Source organism: Argiope bruennichi, chromosome 10 (assembly GCF_947563725.1).
Source record: "Argiope bruennichi chromosome 10, qqArgBrue1.1, whole genome shotgun sequence".
Classification (NCBI taxonomy): Eukaryota; Metazoa; Arthropoda; class Arachnida; order Araneae; family Araneidae; genus Argiope; species Argiope bruennichi.
The window spans coordinates 41,737,770-41,760,561 of record NC_079160.1 but is presented as its reverse complement, the minus strand read 5'-3'; the positions used below and the strand labels follow the sequence as shown (position 1 = coordinate 41,760,561).

At 33.9% G+C, this 22,792-nt stretch overlaps 1 protein-coding gene across 1 annotated transcript in view; it reads right to left on the bottom strand.

The window, feature by feature from the left end:
• Nucleotides 1-22,792, bottom strand: part of LOC129987882 (calbindin-32-like) — a 424,993-nt gene that overhangs the window by 32,927 nt on the left and 369,274 nt on the right. The window contains exon 7 of the mRNA XM_056095864.1: nucleotides 6,640-6,695. Coding sequence (XP_055951839.1) covers nucleotides 6,640-6,695 — 56 coding nt within the window. The remainder of the gene's footprint in view (nucleotides 1-6,639; nucleotides 6,696-22,792) is intronic.

Below are 22,792 nucleotides of genomic sequence, written 5' to 3'. Positions count from 1 at the left end.
AAAAGTAATTATTTCAAACTTAGTATTCTAGGGTAATTTTGACGAGAGTTTCAAGTTTATGAAATATTTTGAACCTATGTGTTATTTAATTGAAGCGTTTGTTTATTTTGCTTTTATTTCAAAAACATATTTTTTAATTATATTAATTTTAATTGATAATATTTTATAAAATTTTAATATTAATAAACCTTTATGGAAAAAACATTGGAGATTTTTTTAAATTTAAATTTAATTTTTATTTGACTACTAGTTTGTCATATTTTTTAATTATATTAATTTTAATTGATAATATTTTATAATATTTTAATATTAATAAACCTTTATGGAAAAAACATTGGAGATTTTTTAAAATTTAAATTTAATTTTTATTTGACTACTAGTTTGTCCCACTGGGGGGGGGGAGGCACCTCGAAATGAGGATGAGAAGCGATCGGCATGGTGGATGGTTCTCGCCATCTTTGTGGGTACACGAAAAGATGGGGGTATGGCTCCTCCCATTAATGACGGGACGTGCATGCTTAAGGAAGGGTTGTGCCGTGGCCGGTGATGGCCTTTAGAACTCGATCACAGTTCCCGCCAATGTTCCTGCTGCGGAGGGGGGGGGGTCAGTCATTCAGGTTTTATTGTGTGCCTTCGGGAGGGTCGGAGGAGTCAGTTTATGGTTGACAACTACCTTTTATTTATTATTTCGTTGCTTGGGTATATTGTTTGAATTTAATTTAAATTTAATCCCATTAATTGAAATTAAAAATTAAAAAAAACATTTCATTAATAATTTAAAATACATTTCTTAATTATTAATGAAAATTAAATGGAATAATATGACAATCAAAGCGACATTACTGAGTATGCAATCTTTATAAATTTTGAAAGGATGCAAAAATATTTTTAAATGATTAAAATGTTCCAAAATAATCATTGTAAAATATCAGAATCGTGGAACCAAATAACAAGTAAGCCCTTATAGAAAAAATTTATTTTGACTATTTTTAGAGAAATGTTTTTCATGTCAGTTGAGGAACATTTCATCTTTGAAAAATGACAAATTTCAGAAATAACAATGAAAAACCGTCACTAGAAAAGTAATGGGTGCCATTCGGGACCTTGACTGTATTAAATATAGGTACAGTTATTTTTCACCGAGTTTTGAAATGTAACGACGTTTTGATGAAATAAAGAAGAAAACCGAGCAGAAAAAGACTCGCCATTTTTGAAAACCATAATGGTTTAAATTCAACATTCTTTCTGCAATTTTTTATAAAACTCGTAATATTCAGAATGTTAGAATATAAAATAAACCACTGAATCTATTGTTTACAAATTTGACACAACATTTCTTTTGAAGGTGAGAATGTGCACATCGGAGTTTTTTTAAAAGAATATATTGCTGAAAAATTACATGACATTTTTATATTTTCCTGCGATGTATTCCGAACTTATTGTAACAATAACAACAACAACAACAAAAAATATGGAATCACCTTAAAATTCAGAAAATTATCTGTGCAGAGTTTTTTTTAACTTTAAAAAATTTGTAAAAATATTTTTCATCATATTTTACAGCTAAGCTTTTTGTTGTTGCAATAATATACAAACTGTTTTTTTTTTTTTTTTTTTTTTTTTTTTTTTTTGCAGCGAATAATTAATTCATTCTGGATTTTTTTCCTCAGTTATTTTTAATCAACGAATAAATATTTGGTTTATTTCATATTTAAATAATAATTTGGGGAAATATTTTATATTTAAATAATAATTTATAAGAGTTTTTTTTAAGTAGGTCTTTTAGTAAAATTTTTGAATTTAAAAAAATAATTTTGGTAATTTTTATTAACATTTTGCACTCGGATGGCGACTCTAATAATGGTAAATACCAAAATAATGGTAAGAAGATGTAGATTAATTTTTCGGTAAAATTCAATTGTGATAAATATCTTTTTCAAAGCAATAAACTAGTCCTTATGCTGAATAATTTTGTATTGAATTACTTTTCCCGAGTGCAACGGGTTAAGATTTAAGATTAAAAATAGTCAATAATGAGATTTTCTTAAGGTCCCTCCATTTTAAACACTTTAATTGTTCTTTTAAGAACTATAATTGGATGTATTCTTGAGATATGCGCAATGCGCAGGAAACAATGGCTGATGCGCTCAAGCCAGACGAAGGGCAAACCAACGAATCAGGTATATATTATTATTTCTTCGATATTTCAGAGAAATTTATTTTTTTCATTCAATGTTATTCTTGTAACGAAAGAAAATACTAAAAAAATATGAAAATCTATTTCTTTCAAAAAGAGAAATGACAGAGAAATTGCTATTTTGTTAAGAACGTCCACCCTTCTAAAGGGGAAAATAATCCAATTTTTGAACGTCCACTGAATAGCCAATTATGAAAGAAAGCAATTTCTTTCAAGTTATGTAATATGCGTTAGCCTATGGTTGTATGATTGATGAATGACTGATCCTATCTTACTGCAAAAACTGCATTTCCGGACAGAAGAAATTTCTTTTGAAAAGAGAAAAATCATCTTTTAAGGCGGCGTGACATTTAGCTTGCTTTAAACAAACCATTGATTTTTTTTGTTGATTGATCTATTTTCTATAACGGATATTATCATGGAAGCATGAAAACAATGGACTGAGTTTCATAAATTAAGGATTGTATTTTGAAATTTTTTTTTGGAGGATTTTATATCCTTGAAGCATCTTTTTAGTCTTGCAAAAAGAGAATATAAGAAATGGTTTATTTTTGTTACATAGAATCTGAGAGTCAATTCCGGATTTTACTTTTAGTTTCCAGGTAGCACATTATTGTACAATATAGTACTGTGGTGGAATGAAGATCGTTATGATCCGGGCAGTGGAAGAAACAGGACTATGTTTTGGGGGAAATTTCTTTAGTGATCACATTTCACAAAAATAAACACGAAACAAGACAAGACATTAACAAGACAAGACATTAACAAGACAAGAAACAAGACACGAACAAGACAAGACATCTTTTTAGTCTTGCAAAAAGACTATATATAAGAAATGGTTTATTTTTGTTACATAGAATCTGAAAGTCAATTCCGGATTTTACTTTTAGTTTCCAGGTAGCACGTTATTGTACAATACAGTACTGTGGTGGAATGAAGATCGTTATGATCCGGGCAGTGGAAGAAACAGGACTATGTTTTGGGGGAAATTTCTTTAGTGATCACATTTCACAAAACTAACAGGAAACAAGACAAGACATTAACAAGACAAGAAACAAGACACGAACAAGACAAGACATCTTTTTAGTCTTGCAAAAAGACTATATATAAGAAATGGTTTATTTTTGTTACATAGAATCTGAAAGTCAATTCCGGATTTTACTTTTAGTTTCCAGGTAGCACATTATTGTACAATATAGTACTGTGGTGGAATGAAGATCGTTATGATCCGGGCAGTGGAAGAAACAGGACTATGTTTTGAGGGAAATTTCTGTAATGATCACATTTCACAAAAATAAACACGAAACAAGACAAGACATTAACAAGACAAGACATCTTTTTAGTCTTGCAAAAAGACTATATATAAGAAATGGTTTATTTTTGTTATATAGAATCTGAAAGTCAATTCCGGATTTTACTTTTAGTTTCCAGGTAGCACATTATTGTACAATATAGTACTGTGGTGGAATGAAGATCGTTATGATCCATGCAGTGGAAGAAACAGGACTATGTTTTGGGGGAAATTTCTGTAATGATCACATTTCACAAAAATAAACACGAAACAAGACAAGACATTCACTCGCCCACACCTTAGCAGAACAGCATCATATCTCCTTATTTACAATCGCAATGTACGAGGGCAAGTCAAAAATTATCTACACCTGTTACCGCCTTGTTGGCGCCTTTTGTAAAAAATGTAGCAAACATAGGCTGACTTGGCTTCAGCGATAAAATTATTGTAACCCTGCTGACATGGGATCAGTTTGCAAAAACAGTTTCGTACTGAGTCGTCGTTGCAGGGTCGTCGAACCTCGACGAAATAAAAAGTTGGCTTTCGAATTGTCGTTTGATTTTAAATAAGAATACAGTCCACTTATTAAAAATTTAAATGAACCAGCTTAAACTTATGGTAAATTCGTACCAACACCTTTGACATAACTCTGCTTAAACTGTGCACGCTGACTTCTGTCCGCGCTTATTTTATTGTTATACTGTTGTGGTAATGCTATGAACGTTTCATCCTAATTCCGCCATTTTACTTCCTTCTGTTGAAGATATATCATGGCTGTTCCATTAGAAGTTTGCACCAAAGAGGAACAACGAGCAGTGAACCGATTTCTCTGGTTGGAGGGTGTCAAAGGGTCAGACATTCATCGCAATATGGGAGAAGTGCACTATCACGTAAAACTGTGCTTTTGTGGCTCGTGAAGTTTAAACGTGGTTGAACAAGTGTAACGCATGAAGAGGGAGCAGGACTGCCATCAACCTCCACTACAGATGACAACATTCATCACGCTTGAGAGATGGTTCTGGTGAATAGTCGAATCACTATCGATGAGGTAGCATCTGCTTTGAACATCAGTCATCATCATCAGCCGCCGATTTGCCACAGATTTAAACGTGCAAAATGCGGTGCAAAAGTGGCCTCACGACCAACTGAAAACCTTTTATTTGGAAGGAATACTTAAGTTTGTTGACCGTTGGGCCAAGTGCATTGAAAAGGAGGGAGATTACGTAGAAAAATGATGTGCCTAGTATAACCCTAGCTTCATGTTAATAAACTGTAGAATGAAAAGTGTAATTAATTTTTGACTTGCCTACGTACTATGGGATGTGTACCTAATCAGGCATCGTAATCTATTATCCAAAAGAAAAGCTAGAATAATGCAACTGCTACAGTAATTATATAACATTATCCAATATTAAACAATATTGCGAATATTGTTTGATATCATAAAATATTGTATAATATATGTGTACTACTAGGGTTAGTACTTCTGGGAGACACTATAAATACTTGGATGATAAGCACCAGTGACTGTCCAGTGGTTCTCGTTTCCTCAGAGGGTATGCCAGTTGATGATGTGATTGTGTTGTCTACATTCGGATGAGAAATTATATCTGGTATGGGAGGGGATGGTACATGGGATGATTTCGCTCCCATTGTAACTGTCCGTACATTTGATTTGCTACCAGCGTAAACTTACCGATGTACCAGACAGTCATTTGCCAAATTAAAATAATTTTATTTAAATTTAAGTTTTCTTTATTCTTTTCTTTCTCTTTTTTTCTTTCCCTTATTCTGTTCTTACTTCTTTTCAGTATTTCAGCAACATTTCATATAAAGGCAACGCTTCTTCATCTTTAAACATCAAAATTATTTGCAAACAAAAGAAGAAAGAATTATGGAATTAATATACATTTATAGCGACTTCATACTTTCATACAGAGACCAATTCCAAAATTCCAAGCATCATGTATTGAAGCCCATATTAAAATGTTTGACAGATCACTTCAGAAAGCAATTCCTTTGAATATTTTCTTTAAAAATTCATTCTTTATAGATGATACTATGGAACAGTGTACTATTCCTACCACCACATCTAATACATGAAACTTATGATTTGTAATTATATTATTCCTGAAATTGAGTAGCTGAGGGAATTAAATCTCCGAGAGAGGGCGCTCTCCCTCTTTTATTTTCTTGAATACGAAGCATAAAGAAAGTATTGTAATCGTCCAAAAATTCGAGTATAGTTTAGTATAGTTCAAATTAAATTTAAGTTAATAATTATTTTAATAAAATAATTAATTTAATTTTAATAAAAATAATTTAAATTTTGATTTCAATCGAATGGAAAAAAATATTCCACATACATATTCTAATTTCTGGTTTTATATTGTAGCGTTTTCAATATTGTAGCGTTTTATCGTCAAAAATGTCGCAGTAGGTCACAAGCAAGATTCAGCAAAAATGCTCATTTCCTACCAAAGATGGATATAGTTATAACTATTGTTTGTCAATGCCATGCAATTATTACATAAGTACTGATTTTCTTTATTGTATTACGAAACATGCAACTTTCATGAACAGGATTTTGAAAATAAATATCTGAGCGTTTACAGAGTTCAAGGTCTTGTCCAAGATCCATTTTGTAATTATATGGTTGCTATTTTAAGACGAACTTGTGTTTATGGGCCATGGTCATACGACGAGCACGATGCTACAGCCTCACATTTTCTTATTCATATTTCCTCAGCAAGAAAGAAAATGTTAAATCTTGACGAATTTAGCCTCATCAGGTTCATTGAATTTGAAAAAGAGACAGATCATGGTGGTTTCTTCTGATTAAGTAAAAATAAACAAATACAATTACAAATTAATACAATGATCCCCAAAAAATATCTACAAAATAAACAATTCTTTTATTTTAAATAGTTCATAATAAAATTTATATCATAAGAATATGTCAAAATCAACAAAATTTTTAAACGGACACCATGACTTGTTTGTTAAAATGAGTTATTTTCAAAAGATCATTCAAGTTTCAAAAGGTCACAATGAATCTGGCTTCTTTTGCATGTTATATTCGAAGCAAATTAACAGTGGCATAAAATGACTACTATAAAACGAAAGACAGGTAATAGGAAATGTCACATACTTTGCCATTTCGCTCAACTGCAGTTTTCCGTCTTTGTTACTGTCAAAAATCTGAAGCTGTAAAAGAAGATAGAAAACATTAGTCGACAAGTAAAAATAAATATTTTTACTTTGTAATAAGAAAGGGAACTTTTTTTTGGTTCCAAGAGGTTTTAAAATATCATACATTATTAAATATGTTTTACATAATACAATAACTTTTTAAATAAAAATTAGAAATAGGCAGTTTTTATTTGCTATAAGCAGTATTTGTATTATAGAGATACAATATATAAAAATAATCAAGGCAATTGCATCGCTTGTGAATGACAATAACTTTCATGTGAACAATGGTACAAAAAATTATCATTATACATAAGGAGGTTAAAAGTTTCATTTACATCCGTAATAATTGGTCTGTGTCATTTACTTTTTTCACAAGATAGTGTGACGATTGGTATGAGCGAGGATAGAACCAGGGACCTTGTGGTTCGCAGTCCAGTAACATGACCACGATACAAAAGCAATTGCTCGGGTAGCGTAGATGTTAGCTGGCTTATAAGCTATTCACTACAGACTCTCCCTCCAGTGAGTCGGAGGTGAGACGAACGATATGGCAGTTGAGTGGTGATGTATTAGCCGTTGAATCTAATGCGCTTGTACTCATTTGAGTAGCGCCAAGCGTTATGGCGAGCGTGTGTAGGTGAGTGGTTGCTGATGCTGTTGCTGCGTCAAGTGAGTCTGACGACTTTGGGTTGCTGCGTCAAATGAATCTGGTGACTTTGGTTTGCTGTGGGTAGATGGCGCCACAACAGCTGCACGAAGGTTGAAGGTTCATCGTCCGAGATGGTCACCAATGAAGCGAATTGCGATGAATGGGGATGAAACCTGGGACCTTGTGGTTCACAGTCCAGTAACATGACCACGATACAAAAGCAATTGCTGGGGTAGCGTAGCTGTTAACTGGCTTATAAGCTATTCACTACAGACTCTCCCTCCAGTGAGTCGGAGGTGAGACGAACGATATGGCAGTTGAGTGGTGATGTATTAGCCGTTGAATCTAATGCGCTTGTACTCATTTGAGTAGCGCCAAGCGTTATGGCGAGCGTGTGTAGGTGAGTGGTTGCTGATGCTGTTGCTGCGTCAAGTGAGTCTGACGACTTTGGGCTGCTGCGTCAAATGAATCTGGTGACTTTGGTTTGCTGTGGGTAGATGGCGCCACAACAGCTGCACGAAGGTTGAAGGTTCATCGTCCGAGATGGTCACCAATGAAGCGAATTGCGATGAATGGGGATGAAACCTGGGACCTTGTGGTTCACAGTCCAGTAACATGACCACGATACAAAAGCAATTGCTGGGGTAGCGTAGCTGTTAACTGGCTTATAAGCTATTCACTACAGACTCTCCCTCCAGTGAGTCGGAGGTGAGACGAACGATATGGCAGTTGAGTGGTGATGTATTAGCCGTTGAATCTAATGCGCTTGTACTCATTTGAGTAGCGCCAAGCGTTATGGCGAGCGTGTGTAGGTGAGTGGTTGCTGATGCTGTTGCTGCGTCAAGTGAGTCTGACGACTTTGGGTTGCTGCGTCAAATGAATCTGGTGACTTTGGTTTGCTGTGGGTAGATGGCGCCACAACAGCTGCACGAAGGTTGAAGGTTCATCGTCCGAGATGGTCACCAATGAAGCGAATTGCGATGAATGGGGATGAAACCTGGGACCTTGTGGTTCACAGTCCAGTAACATGACCACGATACAAAAGCAATTGCTGGGGTAGCGTAGCTGTTAACTGGCTTATAAGCTATTCACTACAGACTCTCCCTCCAGTGAGTCGGAGGTGAGACGAACGATATGGCAGTTGAGTGGTGATGTATTAGCCGTTGAATCTAATGCGCTTGTACTCATTTGAGTAGCGCCAAGCGTTATGGCGAGCGTGTGTAGGTGAGTGGTTGCTGATGCTGTTGCTGCGTCAAGTGAGTCTGACGACTTTGGGTTGCTGCGTCAAATGAATCTGGTGACTTTGGTTTGCTGTGGGTAGATGGCGCCACAGCAGCTGCACGAAGGTTGAAGGTTCATCGTCCGAGATGGTCACCAATGAAGCGAATTGCGATGAATGGGGATGAAACCTGGGACCTTGTGGTTCACAGTCCAGTAACATGACCACGATACAAAAGCAATTGCTGGGGTAGCGTAGCTGTTAACTGGCTTATAAGCTATTCACTACAGACTCTCCCTCCAGTGAGTCGGAGGTGAGACGAACGATATGGCAGTTGAGTGGTGATGTATTAGCCGTTGAATCTAATGCGCTTGTACTCATTTGAGTAGCGCCAAGCGTTATGGCGAGCGTGTGTAGGTGAGTGGTTGCTGATGCTGTTGCTGCGTCAAGTGAGTCTGACGACTTTGGGTTGCTGCGTCAAATGAATCTGGTGACTTTGGTTTGCTGTGGGTAGATGGCGCCACAACAGCTGCACGAAGGTTGAAGGTTCATCGTCCGAGATGGTCACCAATGAAGCGAATTGCGATGAATGGGGATGAAACCTGGGACCTTGTGGTTCACAGTCCAGTAACATGACCACGATACAAAAGCAATTGCTCGGGTAGCGTAGATGTTAGCTGGCTTATAAGCTATTCACTACAGACTCTCCCTCCAGTGAGTCGGAGGTGAGACGAACGATATGGCAGTTGAGTGGTGATGTATTAGCCGTTGAATCTAATGCGCTTGTACTCATTTGAGTAGCGCCAAGCGTTATGGCGAGCGTGTGTAGGTGAGTGGTTGCTGATGCTGTTGCTGCGTCAAGTGAGTCTGACGACTTTGGGTTGCTGCGTCAAATGAATCTGGTGACTTTGGTTTGCTGTGGGTAGATGGCGCCACAACAGCTGCACGAAGGTTGAAGGTTCATCGTCCGAGATGGTCACCAATGAAGCGAATTGCGATGAATGGGGATGAAACCTGGGACCTTGTGGTTCACAGTCCAGTAACATGACCACGATATAAAATCAATTGCTGGGGTAGCGTAGCTGTTAACTGGCTTATAAGCTATTCACTACAATAGCATCAAGGTTGAAACATTACATTAATGAAACCATATGAATCTTATTATCCATACGATCAAGGGAAGCATTTGGTGCATGCAACAATATGAAGCATTCCATACGTATAACTATATGAAGCATTTTGTCAATAACCATTGGAAACATTGGACCCATGTTTCCATTGACACACATGCCATCCATGAAAACTGTGTGAAGAATTCCGTCCAAGTAACTATGTGAATTGTTTCGTTCATATAAATATGTGCAGCACTCTGTTCACATAAATCACGCAAAGTAATTCATCCTTTTTACTATATGAAGGATTACATCCATGCAAATATATGAAGGATTCCATCCATATAAATATATGAAGCATTCCATTCACATAAATCACGCAAAATAATTCATATTTTCCACTATATGAAGGATTCCATCCATATAAATATATGAAGCATTCCATTGACATAAATCACGCAAAGTAATTCAGCCTTTTCACTATATGGAGGATTCCATCCATATAAATGAAGCATTCCATCGGCATAACTATGTGAAGCATTTTATCCAAGCAATAATTTGATACATTCTATCCATGTAACCCACGCCAAGCATTCTGTCCATGTAGCCATTTTATCCATGTAACCCACGCCAAGCATTCTGTCCATGTAGCCATTTGAAACATTCCGTCCATGTAATCATTTGAAACATTCCTACCAAGTAAACCACATTAAATAATTTCTCTCCTGTAACCATATAAAGCATTCTATCCATTTAACTATATGAAGCATTCCATCCATATAACTATATGAAGCATTACATCAATATAAATGCATGAATCTTTCTATCCGAGTAATAGTTTGAAACATTCTATCCATGCAGCCATGCAAGAATTTCATCCATATAACCCATATGGAGCATTTATTTCATGTAACCATTTTAAAAATACCTTCCATGTAATCCATACAAAGCAATTTCGTCCATGTAATCATATGAAGCACTCCATCCATATAACACATCTGAAGCATTTTAAGCATTCTATTCATGTCATTGTTTGAAGCATTTCATGTTTGCAACCAGGAGAAATATACTAACCATGTAATTAGATATACCTTCAGTTCGTTCACTGTGCACGTAAAGGGGACATATTTAAAAAAATTACGACTCAAGGAAAGTTTTCAGAAAATTTAGATAGCAACATGCATAAAATGCAGGAGCTTAAGGAAAGTACTCAAATTATTGCGAATATGCTTCATAATGTCTGATGAGAAACTGACCATCGAACCACGTTGGCCGCGTGACCAAGGAAAATCACATAAATTAATTATTCATTATAGAAAAAAAAAAAAAAACTTAAGGTTTTCGCACCACATTCATTTTTTTCTTACTATCATTGTTAAACAAATAAGCTATAGAAGTTCATTTATAATTTGCACATTTGTTTTGAATATCGTATGCATTATTAATTACTCACCTTTTGCAACCAGCTTGTTCACAGGAAATGGTAGTTGAATTTGATTTTAATTAAATCTCTTATGCATAATTTGATTTTCATAACTGCTAAAACAAAGTATTTTTAATCATTAAATAGCTTTATTAATTTATTTCAAATGGTATTCTAGCCTCATAACATAATAATGATATTCAGAATGTAAATATTTTTCTATACATTATTTTTGAGCTATGTAATTTCACTTTCATATTCTTTATATTAAACACACAAATGTTAAACAATATAATTCTTCCTTAGCCTTCAACAAGGATAGAAAATCACGTCATTAATTTTTTAATATAAATTTTTTTTGCTCTTTGTACCATTTTAACACTATTTTTTTTTAAATTTTCTGTTTTATTTCATACTGCTTTTATTTGTCTTAAAATAGTGATTTAATTATGTTTCAAACTAAGCCTAAATCAATAACTAGAAAGGAGATATACTTCAATATTTACAAATATAAATTGCAGTACTAATATCACAAATATTAATAAGTTAGGGAGAAAATTAGCTTCCGGCAGTTTTTAAAAATCGTCTGTTCGACTGTTATTCTAAGTCCAGCAGACGAAAAAGAGTTTAGATGATCAAACGAATTTGTTGTAATATATTTTATGTCAAATTAGTTTTTACGTTAAAAATCTTATACATAAAATGATTTTAATCAAAAGCAACACCGGGTATATCAAGTATTAATTTATACAGGGTAGTGTAAACACGATGTTTTCTCATTATGGCAGCTTTCCATCATAAAAATGTAATGACTATATATCGAATTCATATTAATATTTATTTTTTTCACATAGTATTTAAATTACTTGCTGATAATGATGACTCCAAATAATAATAATAATAATAATAAAACGAAAGCATTTCGAACCTCTGATCTGAAACACAGTAACTTCATAACGTTTCAAACTCTTTTAACGTTCGCCTATCTTTATTTTAATTTTTAATTATTTAAGAGTAAATATATGTATGCAAAAAGGTTTTTAATGTTAGTGTAACATGAGTATGTACAAAAGCAGTAGTTAAAATAATTAAGAGTATGCAGTATTGCCAAAATATATTTAAAAATGTATTAAAATTATAAAAAAAATGTAAGGAGGCATAGTGTTATAATTGTAAAGCTATTGCTCAGAATTTTAGTGATATAAAAATGATTTTGCGCAATACATTCCAAAATTATTGAGAAAGATAAGGAATACCATTCATATTAATTAAAATTAAAAAAAATCATTTCATCATATTAATTAAAATTTAAAAAAAATCATTTCATAAAAAGCACCTACAATTTAAGAAATAATTTTGCACCAATTTTGATGATCCAAGATTAAGATTTGAGATTCAAAGTCATTTTTGGATGATTTGTGAATCTTGAATTCAAACCACCCTATTTACAAAGAATGTCGAGCTATCAGTAAAGTTACAAATCTATAATGTTGCTTCCCAGCACGGTTAGTTCAATCACTGGAAAGACCGTTTTACGATCAGCTCTGTTGGAGCTGCTGACCCCCCCCTATCCCAGTTTGGCGACAAATTTAGCAGCTTTAGCGACAAAATGGACAATGGTAGAATCTTCAAGAATTTTGGCAATGAAGCCAATAGAAGCTAAGATACGTTTGATTGTTCCAGAACCTTCTCTGCCCAGCTCCGGGAGCTATAAAAGGCTGATAATTCAAGCAGAAGACAATCGTGTAGAGAGTCGTCGAGAGGTTTAGAGTCGCAGAGCGAATCAAAGCCAATTAGTTAGATCAGTCCAGAGAAGCGCAAGCGTTGAGTGGATCTCAAGCGATTGGAGAATTGAGATGTGTGCCGAATTTTGGAGATTATTATAGAAGCAACAACGAGACTTCCAGTAAATGAATTTTGATCAAAAATTGACACAGATCTACAAATGTTATGTCATTCGCTTTATTCAAAGTCTTTTTGAGTTATCGTAGTTGCAGACGGACAGACATAATTCCAAAAATTCAGTTTTTCGGATGTGGAGACGTTTAGATTAATCAAAATCGCGAATTTCTTGCTGATTAAAGTGTTTCCTCTTTGTGTACTTTGTATAAGAGAAAGTAAAATCTCAACAATTATTGGCAACTGAGGCAGATTAAAAAATGATATTCAAACTTTGAACTTATAGCACATGGGGAGCAGTCTATAACAGAAATTCAGTATTGCAATTTCCATTGTTGTGTATTACCTTATAACCAATAAGATTAAAAGAATACCTCAATTTAAAGAGAACATTTAATAGAAACTATTTTAAACAAAGATGCAAAAGTTGTGAAAAGTTTCGAATCAGAACTACACATTAATTATCTGAAAGCGAAGAAATACGAGCACAGGGACCGTGAACATGCAGAAGCGCCATCTGTCATCTGGAAGGGAGACAGATAATGAATGAATAATGGCATTCCATTTGTGGAATGCGAAATAATTTCTTCCCCCTTTTGAGAACATTCCGGATGATATCTTTTCTGAAACGATGTTGATCGCATTTCTTTAAAGGAGAATTCTGAATCATCCCCCCAGCCGACTTTCACACGTTCTCTCGCCTGGATTATCTTTTCTCTCCTTGTTAGGTTTTCTTGTTGAGACATGTGAGTGAATGAGTTTAGGAGACAAACAGTTTGTCTTACATGCTGCTGATTTGGCGATTTAAAACTCAAAGAATTAGTTTTGCTTTTTTTTAAACACAAAATATTTAAGGTGTCTTATTTCCTCGTACACTTAGAAAAAAAATTAATCGTCAAAAAATTCGAACTCGAAATTTTGATGAATATTTAAGATTTAGACCACCTGAGGTCGAAATATATATTTTTCGAGAATGTCCATCCGTCTGTCTGTCTGTGACAAAGTTGATTCAAAAACGCTTTGAGCTAAATGATTGAAATTTGGTATGCGGTCTTAACTCCAAATTTGCAGATTTCTATCAAATTTTGTGTAAAATCGGTTCAGAGGAATTTCATCAGTCTGGCTGTTTGAATATAACGTTCGAATAACACGATAACTATAAAACGAAGAAAGCTAGATAAATAAAATTCGGTACATAGAATTAATACCTATAGTATGGACATTTATCAAATTTTAAGACAAATCCAATGCGGGATTGACCGTCTGTCGGACTGTACTTTCAGAAACCTGTAAATACGATAACTCAAGAAGACAATGATTTAAATACATCAAATTTAGCATGTGATTTTGTGATTACAAATCTAGTTTGTTTCAAATTGTTATTTCAATCGGTTGGAAAAAACGCACCTAAAATATAAATTCGGTTTTCGGACATTATGAATCGGAAGTCAAGGATGGCAAAATGGATCGTAAAAGAAAACAAGCACCCATCCATGATTGAGTGATATTTTCATAAACATTTTAGTTTTCTTTTCAAAACGACTAAATGCCTTTTTGAACATTCCTGTTTTTGCTAGGCCAAATTCAATTTTCCCAAAAGCTTAGGACGGAAAATTTTATGGGGCGTAAAGTCACATGAGCAGGTTATTTAGAGACCATTTAATGTTTCGGTGGGTTTAAATATACAGACGATCTTTGCAATCGAATGCCGCAGTTAGCAATTTTAGCAGCCATCATCCCTCTGTTAGGACTAGTCTAAACGCATTGAATCGAATAGTGCCGAAATTTATTAACTAAATACACACTATCACGGTTTCAAGGTAGTATTACTAATTAGTAATTAGCTTTTAATAGGAATTATGATGGGTATCTTCAAATTTCTTATATTTATTTTACATTATCCAAACTTCACATTTTTGGTTGTCTTGATACAGAAATCAGTTATTGAACCCAAAACGAGTTTGAAAGAGGAGAGGGGACATACTAATTATGGAGCAGTATCTAGTTTCTAGACCCTAAATTTATACTTTCAGTGGGAAAACAGGCTTCAAATGATGTAAATAACTATTCTTATTTGCTTGTATACAAAATATAGAGAAAGTATTGTAATCGTCAAAAAAATTCGAACTCAAGGTTTTGACGAACCTTTGCATTTTATGACACTCCCTGAGTTCGAAAAGCACATCTTTGGGAAATGTCTATCTGTCTATCCGTTTGTTTATAACAAAGATAATTCAAAAAGGCTTTGAGCTAGACAGGTGAAATTTGGTATATGGGCCTAAAACCAAATTTGTAGATTTCTATCAAATTTTGATCAAAATCCATTCTAAAGAAGTTTGTCTGTCTGTCTGTCCAGCTGTTTGAACATAACAAGATAGCTACTCAACGAAAAGAGTTAGATAAAATTCATTACACAGATTTAACATCGTTAGTATAATATCAAATTTTCAAGCAAATCTAAAAAAGGATTGACCGTCTGTCTCTCTGTACTTTCAGAAACATATAAATGCGGTAATTCAAAAACCCTATGAATTAAATGTATGAAATTTGGTATGTGATTTTATGACTTTAGGTATGATTTTGTATAGAAAGTTTATCAGTTTGTTGGGAAAAATACGTTTAAAACGCAAATTTGATATTTGGATATTTTAAACCCATATAGGGATTAATCGCCAAAAACACTCGCCAAGGATACCATAATAGATTCAGTAAAAATGATAAGTTTACGCCAAAGGTTAATCTTTCGTAACTATTGTACGCCAATGCCATGCAAGACATTCACTGGAATAACATCTTTATTAGAGAGTATGTGAAAAATTTATATCCACAAAATGGTGATAGCTATTTTTACTTAGCTGTATTATCTATAAAAACTTTTTAAAGAAGTATACTTGCATATCTCCTCAGAAAGCTTCAGGCGGTAGAAATAAGCAAAAGAAATATTGAAATTTTTCTTTATTCGTCTTCAATCTATTGAAGTTTTCTATCTATTTGAAAAGATAAGCGATTATAGAAGCTATTTTAAACCGGATTTAAGGAAACGGCTATTAAGATGGCATGTTTTGCTCTGCAAAAAGAGTAACTAGTCTTTCTTAACGCTTCCACAAACACCATAGCTTTCTTCTCAAATGAATTGAATGCCACCTTGAACGCTTTTACTTCATCCGAATCGAATTCAATTTCCTTCTATTAAAAAGAAGGGAATCAATGTTTAGGGCAGAGTCGTTTTATGGGGCGTAAAACGCATTTGATTTACGAGCAAAGTCAAAAGAGGAGACTATTTATAGGCCATTTACTGCATCGATAGGATTAAATTTAAGGCTTTATTTGCAGTTGATGGTCCAAGCTGGATGTCTTACATGCGATCATCTCTGCCGACTTTAAATCTGAGCTAAGAGTTCTTAACGGAATGAACTGAAGAATGTTGGAAACTACCATAACTAGATACAAACTGTGAGATCTCAAACCAGTCAAAAGATGAAACTTTCGTGTAATGTCTTTCGAAACTGATTGGTAAAAGAATTACAGCAAACATTAAGGACATCGTTTCACCTGAATAACGTCTGTCATTTTATCGTATATCCACTGGCGTGTTTAGCATCAACAATATTGGAAACTGGGACAGATGTTTATCTGTTTAAATGCATCTTTTATTATGCTTAGTATACTTTGTACTACAGTGTCTATTTTATGGGATTAGATCAAGTGAAAGATTAAGAACTAAAGATTTAAGATTTTTCTTTATGTCTGCTGAGATTTTAGCTTCAGCCATTTATGCAGTCTCTTGCTTCTGATATATTTTCAAAGTTGGATACAATAAATCTGTTTTTAGCATCGTAATTATTTGATACATTATCTGTAAAATGTCTGATGGAAAAATTGTACAAACAAATAACAGTGATATACTTCTTGCAAAGAATATAGTTCCTGTAAGATTAACAGTTGAACATAGAACAATCAAATTTGGCATATAGCTGCTTCTTAAGTTTCAGATGCTCGGTAAAAAAAGGTCTTTAAAAATTTTGATTAGATTTTTAATTAATTAAAAATTAATCGAAATTTTAACATTTCTGAATAATTTAAGTTCATATTTTTGCACTTTAAATTACTTAAAAAACACAGCCTTTTAGTTTTCTGCTTTTGTACTAAAAGATAAAATTATCATTTCTTTATACACTGTACCGATTCTTTCCATAATTAATGAATAAAACCTAAAATATAGCTAATTGTTGTGAATTCTTTTTGGTGAAGAACTGGTTTTAATCTATATATTTTATCTTACTACAATCTGGTCATCATTTTGGAAGACCTCATGTGTGCTTAGTTGAGATAGTCATGTGTGGTTACTATACTTCCCCTGGGAGTATAGTAAAAAAACATCGCTATTCCACCCCACATAATTAAAGGCTTTCAGATTAGATATAATAGACAGGACCGCCGAGATAACAACACTGGCAGGAACTATGGTTGGAGTCCTAAGGGTCATCACTGGCCACGGCACAACCCATCCCGTGTGTGTGTGTCCCGTCTATCGATAGGAGGTAGACGAACCCCACGATTTTTGTACAACTAGAGTGGTAAGAACCAAACACTGTACTGGAATCTCCTCGTCTTCATTTCTGGCAGTATAGTAAGTCATAGACTGACTACTCCGACCCGCACGAAGGTACACGGAAAGACTAGAATGACCGGATCTCCACAACCGCAACACTGGCGGGAATTGTGATTAAGTCCTAAGGGCCTTCACCGGCCACGGTACAACCCTTCCCTAAGGAAGTACGTCCCATCATCAATGGGAGGAGCCAGACTGTCACCTTTTCGTGCATCCACAAGGGTGGAGAGAACCAGCCACCATACCGGAAGCTTCTCATCCTCAATTATCAGTTGCTCCCTCCGGTTGATGGTAGTATAGCAACAGTGATATTGCGCATGAAGAATGCTGTGCATGGATTGGTTATGACTATTTTTCAACTAATTTTATACCCGGGTTACTATTTTGCAATCAAACATTCAAGTGTATAAGATGATTTAAACAATTTCATTTGATACTTATTTGCAACTTTTTTGATATGCACTGTTATAAAATTCCATACCATATTCAAGTAACAGCACTTCACTTAATGAATAACAGCAACTATACAAATTTTAAATTATAATATTTTTAAAGCCTTAATTTTCCTCAGATTTTAATCGATTCCTTCTCAACTTTTTAATTTAATGAATAGTTCAAATGCCATTATTTCCTGAATAGAAGCCGATGTTTCGAATTTTCTATCTACTGTAATTACAATATATCACATATTTGTACCAAGATCGCTCCCGAACAATTTGTGATAAATGTATATCAAAAGGGAAAGTCTGAAGACGATATATTTTAATATTTATAAGTAGGAAATGGCAGAAACGTTTAAATCTATACCAAAGAAAATTTAGAAAATTGGAATTCTTTTTACGGCATACGAATTCCGAAAATCTCATCAGCAAAATTGTTACTAAACTGCCCTTTCACCTAATAGGGTTTTTTTTTCAAACACGTGAATAAAAGTTTTTTAATGCTATTAAAAAAATTATTAAAATTCAATACCATATAAGATTAAAATAACAGTGTTCTTGTTGTTTATTTGCAAACTTCACTTCCAATTTTGAAAATGTTTTGGATTGAATAGGTAGTTATTAGAAAAATGTACCGTGTTTTCCTCAAGTATTCAAATGGAATTTGACATTTTTCCAATAATAGTTTTTTTGTTGTTGAAGAAATCGATTTATTTTTCCATTGAATTTTTCCATATAATTTTGAAACGAAAGTAATAACTACTCTATGTACAACATCAGCAAAACAATCGATTTGTTCTTGACAATACACTTTTGAAAAAAGATTGCATCGTATTCTTTTGCTAAACATCTATTAAATTTAATATCTAGACTAGACGGCGTCGCTAAGCCGCTTCACTTCACTTTCACTTTGCTTTCTTTTAACATGATGCTTGGAAAAAGCCTTTTGTAGGAATTTATTACATGTCCCCGATGTGAATTTTGATGATAAATGTGGATTAATTTTAATATTTATGAATTTATTTTTGTTCCGAAATGTACAGAAAGATAGAATCTATGTTTTAAGATTATTTAGTAATGCGCAAATTAAATATTTTTGCGTTATCATAAATTTACAATAATTTCATCACGGATATTCGATTGCATATCTCTGTTAAGAACTAAAGTGAGATATGTCAAATATTAGAACAGTTTCAACTACCATGTCTAGAAATATGATCAGCACTGTTATAAAACGAAACCAACATTAAAACTCAAGCATTTTATTTCGAGACATTTGTTGACTGTTTATGCATTTGAAATTGCTTATCGCAAAGAAAGCCACCATCTTGAATAAGAAATATTTATAGAACTGTTTGACAAAGATAGAATAAAGTCACGTTCTAATGAACATGTACAAAAGAACGAAAACAGTCTATATTGTTTTATGCTGAAACCTGCATATGAAATCAAAAATTTTATATAGTGATACTTGGCTATTTTTTATTTTACACGCATTTGGAGCAACTCATAAAAGCGAACACCACAGATGTAGACATCAGTCTTAACATGTACAAAAGAACGAAAACAGTCTATACTGTTCTACGCCGAAACCTGCATATGAAATCAAAAATTTTATATCGTGATACTTGGCTATATATTATTTTACACGCATTTGGAGCAACTCATAAAAGCGAACACCACAGATGTAGACATCAGTCTTAACATGTACAAAAGAACGAAAACAGTCTATACTGTTCTACGCCGAAACCTGCATATGAAATCGAAAATTTTATATCGTGATACTTGGCTATATATTATTTTACACGCATTTGGAGCAACTCATAAAAGCGAACACCACAGATGTAGACATCAGTCTTGTTTAAAAAACATATATAAAAATCCAACCGCCATCTTGAATAAAAAATATTTATAGAATTGTTTGACAAAGATAGAATAAAGTCACGTTCTAATGAACATGTACAGAAGAACGAAAACAGTCTATACTGTTCTACGCCGAAACCTGCATATGAAATCGAAAATTTTATATAGTGATACTTGGCTATATATTATTTTACACGCATTTGGAGCAACTCATAAAAGCGAACACCACAGGTGTAGACATCAGTCTTGTTTAAAAAACATATATAAAAATCCAACCGCCATCTTGAATAAGAAATATTTATAGAATTGTTTGACAAAGATAGAATAAAGTCACGTTCTAATGGACATGTACAGAAGAACGAAAACAGTCTATACTGTTCTACGCCGAAACCTGCATATGAAATCGAAAATTTTATATCGTGATACTTGGCTATATATTATTTTACACGCATTTGGAGCAACTCATAAAAGCGAACACCACAGATGTAGACATCAGTCTTGTTTAAAAAACATATATAAAAATCCAACCGCCATCTTGAATAAGAAATATTTATAGAATTGTTTGACAAAGATAGAATAAAGTCACGTTCTAATGGACATGTACAGAAGAACGAAAACAGTCTATACTGTTCTACGCCGAAACCTGCATATGAAATCGAAAATTTTATATCGTGATACTTGGCTATATATTATTTTACACGCATTTGGAGCAACTCATAAAAGCGAACACCACAGGTGTAGACATCAGTCTTGTTTAAAAAACATATATAAAAATCCAACCGCCATCTTGAATAAGAAATATTTATAGAATTGTTTGACAAAGATAGAATAAAGTCACGTTCTAATGGACATGTACAGAAGAACGAAAACAGTCTATACTGTTCTACGCCGAAACCTGCATATGAAATCGAAAATTTTATATCGTGATACTTGGCTATATATTATTTTACACGCATTTGGAGCAACTCATAAAAGCGAACACCACAGGTGTAGACATCAGTCTTGTTTAAAAAACATATATAAAAATCCAACCGCCATCTTGAATAAAAAATATTTATAGAATTGTTTGACAAAGATAGAATAAAGTCACGTTCTAATGGACATGTACAGAAGAACGAAAACAGTCTATACTGTTCTACGCCGAAACCTGCATATGAAATCGAAAATTTTATATCGTGATACTTGGCTATATATTATTTTACACGCATTTGGAGCAACTCATAAAAGCGAACACCACAGATGTAGACATCAGTCTTGTTTAAAAAACATATATAAAAATCCAACTGTATTTCTGTACCTATCTTTTGCTTACAGCTCAGCATGTATTTTAAGAAACCAAATTACAAAGCAAATGATTAGTGATGTTTTCTGCGTGTTCTTACCCATTGTATTATGGCATGATTTTCAAGCGAATAAGCCAATCTTCTTGCAATTTCTGTTAAACTACGAGAAGATGAAACAAAAGCTGATGAATCAATGTTGTAAAGAACAAAGTTTTGTGAATCTAAGCATAATCACTACTCTTGCCTATCCCATAGTTTGCGCTATATTGATACTTCTATCTTTTTTAGTTGAGTATAAAAAAAAACACATTTCATATTGGTTGATTGGACATCATTTACCAGGCGATGTAAAGTGGGAAGTTATGCTAATATTTATAGGCATGGTGGTGTATTTTTCGTACAAATTTATGATGTTTTCCTTTTTAATCGCAATTTATGTGGCTTTCAGCAGTAAATTGTCAAATATGCTTAAAATTCAAACAAAAATTTTGGAAAACAACTACCTGAGGCCATCGTTTTATCACCAAGTGAAAATATATCATCAAATCTTAAATTGCTGTACTTTCTTCAGTGAATGCATAAAATTGTCAGTATTTATATTATTATCTATGTTCTTTTCAGTAATATACAGTACTTTAGGAATAGTACTAGACAAAGCCGGATTTCATACGTTCCCTTCACTTTTAGAAGCCATTCTTACATCGTCTTATTATATCATATTTACTTTCTGTCTGATTTTATCATTATCTAAGGTACCAAAAACTATTAAAAATTCTTCCCAACGTTTCCAAAATCTTTACAATCAGAAGTTAATTGAAAACAGCGTTTTAAAATTACCTTCTTACACACAGCAAAATCTTAAACTTTTGAAAATGACTAGTGACATTGAACCAGTTTATTTTACTGTATGGGATATGTTACGTGTTGACAGAAGCTTATTATTGAGTACATTCGGTTGTACCTTGACTTTTGGAATTCTATTTTTGCAGTTAAATCGGGATGTTAATTGACAAGTTAAGTGGATGATGATGATGTCATGTCCGCATTACCATGGAAAGGGGATGCAGTAGCTTCTGAGGGTAAAGACCCCTGAGCACCCGAGGGCAGAAGTCTGACTTCTAGCTCATGAAACTCACACATATTCGCTTGCACAACCCCTTTTTACAGGGGGGCACATTCAAACACCTCACAGATAGAACACAGAGGAAGAACAACCATGCCCGAACCGGGACTCGAACCCAGGACGGCCAGATCACGAGGAAGATGCGCTACCCCTATTCCAGGACGCCGGCAGTTAAGTGGATTCGTGTTGTTTTGAATTGCTTTCACACGTATTAGCATCATTGGAGTATTCTATTTATCAAGCTTTCATATTTAGACTATTTTTCACTTGTACTCTTCTTGAGTTTATGATTTGTGCGTTTTTGTTTAATAATCAATATGTAGTCAATAGAATCTGAATATATACTTTGGACGCCCCTTTTCCGACCCATTACTAAAAAATGTAAACTAAAGTTTTTATACAGTACACTCCCGATTATCCGCGGAATTGGGTGGCGCGGCCGACGCGGATAACAAAAATCGCGGATAATCAGAAAAAAAGCTAAAA